At 39.7% G+C, this 3,257-nt stretch overlaps 1 protein-coding gene across 1 annotated transcript in view; it reads right to left on the reverse strand.

Moving 5' to 3' along the window:
• Positions 1-685: 685 nt before the first annotated feature.
• The window catches only part of ATP23 (ATP23 metallopeptidase and ATP synthase assembly factor homolog), a 71,509-nt gene continuing 68,937 nt past the window's right edge, over positions 686-3,257 (reverse strand). The window contains exon 6 of the mRNA XM_027855035.1: positions 686-1,173. Coding sequence (XP_027710836.1) covers positions 1,087-1,173 — 87 coding nt within the window. The 3' untranslated portion in view covers positions 686-1,086. The remainder of the gene's footprint in view (positions 1,174-3,257) is intronic.

A 3,257-nucleotide genomic window follows, 5' to 3' on the forward strand; every position in this document is an offset into this window, starting at 1 on the left:
TTATGTGATTCTGGACAAGTCACTTAACCCTTGTTTGCCTCAGTTTCCTCATGTGTAAAACGAGATGGAGAAGGAAATGGCAAACCATTCCAGTATCTTAGCCAAGAAAACCCCAAATGGGGTCACAAAGAGTAGGACACAACTGAAACAATTGAACAACAACAACAAAAATGGGTTAATGGACCTCTAGATTTAAGCTCAATACCTTTAAACCCTAAATATTCTCGTTTTTTTTTTAGACCTTAACAATTTTACACTTACTTAGTCCAAATTCTATTTTTATATCAGTGTAGAAAGTCTATGAGATGAAGATGTTTAATATGGGTTTCAGTAGAGCTACAGACTCAATATCATCCTAAAAATACCTTGGTCTCTCCCAGGGAAAGACACAGGCTGTCGAGGAGAAAGCTATAACCGAATACTTAAAAGACTTACTAGAAGGGGCAGCTAGGTGGTACAGTGGATAGAGTGCCAGCCCCGGAGTCAGGAGGACCTCGGTTCAAATCTGGCCTCAGATACTTGACACTTACCAGTTGTGTGACCCTGGGCAAGTCATTTAACCCCAAATGCCTCATCAAAAAGAAAAAAAAAAAAGACTTACTTGAATCAAGAAATCAAAAATAAGTGGGAAAATTCAATGCAATTAACATTTCAATGTAACCTTTACAATTTTAATGTAACCTTTACAGTACTGTAAAATAGACAATAACAGTTTTGGAAAGTATCCTAACTAAAGCCCATACAATATCAATGAAACATGAGGCCTATCACCCTAAGATAGCTATAAAAAGGAGAAAGAGGATTGATAAACATTCTGAGGGCACATGAGAAAAATGTACAGAAATACTTTCGGAATGGATAAACATCTCTACTCTGAGTAACAGTAAAGGATGATAACAGTACCCAACACTGGATTTGTCCAATGTGATTGAAAGTGTTTTACCACTTGATAGAGCCTATGAAACAACTAAGATCCAAGAACAAAGAAGCACTGAATAAGCAGCTGAGTCATGCACATTTACTTATACAAGTAGAGGAGTTCATGGTTCAGGATAAAGTCATTGACATCAGAAATTACAGAAGGCTTTATCTTGACTGATGCAGATTGTGCAAGTGAATGGTGGGAAGTGTACAACACATCGCTGCAGGTTGCAAAAATTCAGCCGTGAATACCTAGAAACACAAATGGTTAGAATTATCTCTCAGAAGCTCCCCATCCTATATAACAGACAGACAACAGATCCCTGTACAATTCCACAAATACCTTTGGTAATTCAGCAAATAAAGTAGACTAGGACCAAAGCATAATTAGAAATACAACTCTCTCCCACAACCACCAGGATATGCTATTGATCCATGAAAATTTAAGAACAACACTTTTAATAGATGTCACTAAACTGAATATTTATCATCTCCAACCTAAATGGAATAAAAAGCTTCCCAAATACAGAGCCCTAACAGAAGAAATTTAAAACGTTTGTAGTAGGTCAAAATGCAGGGACTTATAGTCTCCACTGAGCTATTCACATTTCTTTTATAGCCCTTTCCAACTCCAAGAGCTCTTCTTAACAATTCCTTCCCCTTGACCTCTAGTGCACAAGCGCACACATGCCATAAATCACTGGAAGTTCTGCAACGTGAGAGTCTTTGACTCTAAATTCATAGTTCTCAGAAGATTCTAGAAAAGGCTAAACAATTCTCTTTAAAAGAGGCTAAAGAAATATCACTAGGGCCATGGCAGGAATTTTGAACTAATGGGCCCCCCCCCAAATAATTATAGGGCACATTAAAATGAAAGTAATTAGAACTGTAGGGTTTGGAGTTCCTAGCTAGACTCTGGGCATCATCAATGGCTCAGTGTCTCCAGTCATCTCAATGAACAATATCACTTTTCAATGAATAATGGACTTAAAGCTTCAGTTTCTATAAAAATAATAATTTTATTAATTTTGAAAATTCTAAATTCTTTATGTAATGGATAGGCTAAGAGCTCATTCTCCCAATTCAAATTTGGACTAACAGGTTAGGACCCCAAAGCATGGCTAACACTTCACCCTTCCCTCAGGATTCTAGGGGAACCCTGAAGAGTTGTGTGTTTCTTTAATAGTGTCATCTTGAGCCCCCATCTGGTGTCTGTTCCCCACAGTATCATTGCCAGTTACCATCTACCCCAGGGGTGGGGAACCTGCAGCCTTGAGGCAACACGTGGCCTTCTAGGTCCTTGGGTGTGGTCTTTTGACTGAGTCCTTTTATTAAGGGAATTTGTTCTGTAAAGTTTGGATTCAGTCTTCACTTGAAGACCTAGAGTGCCACATGTAGCCTTGAGGCCATAGGTTCCCCACCCCTGATCTACCCAATATCATCATCCCTATTTAAAAGATCAGTTGATATATCCTTGATGATCAATTAACATCAATTAGCTTTTTCAAAGGAATATTTACTGAAGAGATATAGCAATAACCAAAGTACAAAAATGTTGTCATCCCTCCCCACCAAAAAAAGCCAGGGCATCCTCTCCCCTCTACACATCAGTCTCCAGGAGAGTGGATCAAGACTTAACAGTGGTTGCTCCCAGGAATTTTTCCCATCAAGTTTACTTCTGGGTGTGGAGTAATCAATGACAAGTTACTCCTCTGCTTGCTTCGCTGCTCGGATGAGCCAAGCAGGTTGCTCCTCAGGGCTAGCCCCTCCATAGGCTCAACAGATACAGGCAGAAAAATACTCTCCCATCACTGGACTTTTGGTGGGTCTTCTGATTTTTTAAAGCTCACAAGATTAAAGCCTGTTCCATTCTGTCTTAGATACTCATTGACCTAATAACAGGAAAGAATAGAAACAATAAGGACAGAAGAGATATAGTTGCCAAGAAAGAAAAAGAGAGACAGAGAGAGAGACAGAAAGAAAGAAAGAAAGAAAGAAAGAGAGAGAGAGAGAGAGAGAGAGAGAGAGGGAGAGAGAGAGAGAGAGAGAGAGAAAGAAAGAAAGAAAGAAAGAAAGAAAGAAAGAAAGAAAGAAAGAAAGAAAGAAAGAAAGAAAGAAAGAAAGAAAGAAAGAAAGAAAGAAAGAAAGGAAGGAAGGAAGAAAGGAAGGAAGGAAGGAGGGAAGGAGGGAGGGAGGGAGGGAGGGAGGGAGGGAGGAAGGAAGGAAGGGAGGAAGGAGGAAGGAAGGAAGGAAGGAAGGAAGGAAGGAAGGAAGGAAGGAAGGAAGGAAGGAGGAAGGAAGGAAGGAAGGAAGGAAGGAAGGAAGGAAGGAAGGAA

This window comes from Vombatus ursinus, unplaced genomic scaffold (assembly GCF_900497805.2).
Source record: "Vombatus ursinus unplaced genomic scaffold, bare-nosed wombat genome assembly UNPS02010769.1, whole genome shotgun sequence".
NCBI lineage: Eukaryota > Metazoa > Chordata > Mammalia > Diprotodontia > Vombatidae > Vombatus > Vombatus ursinus.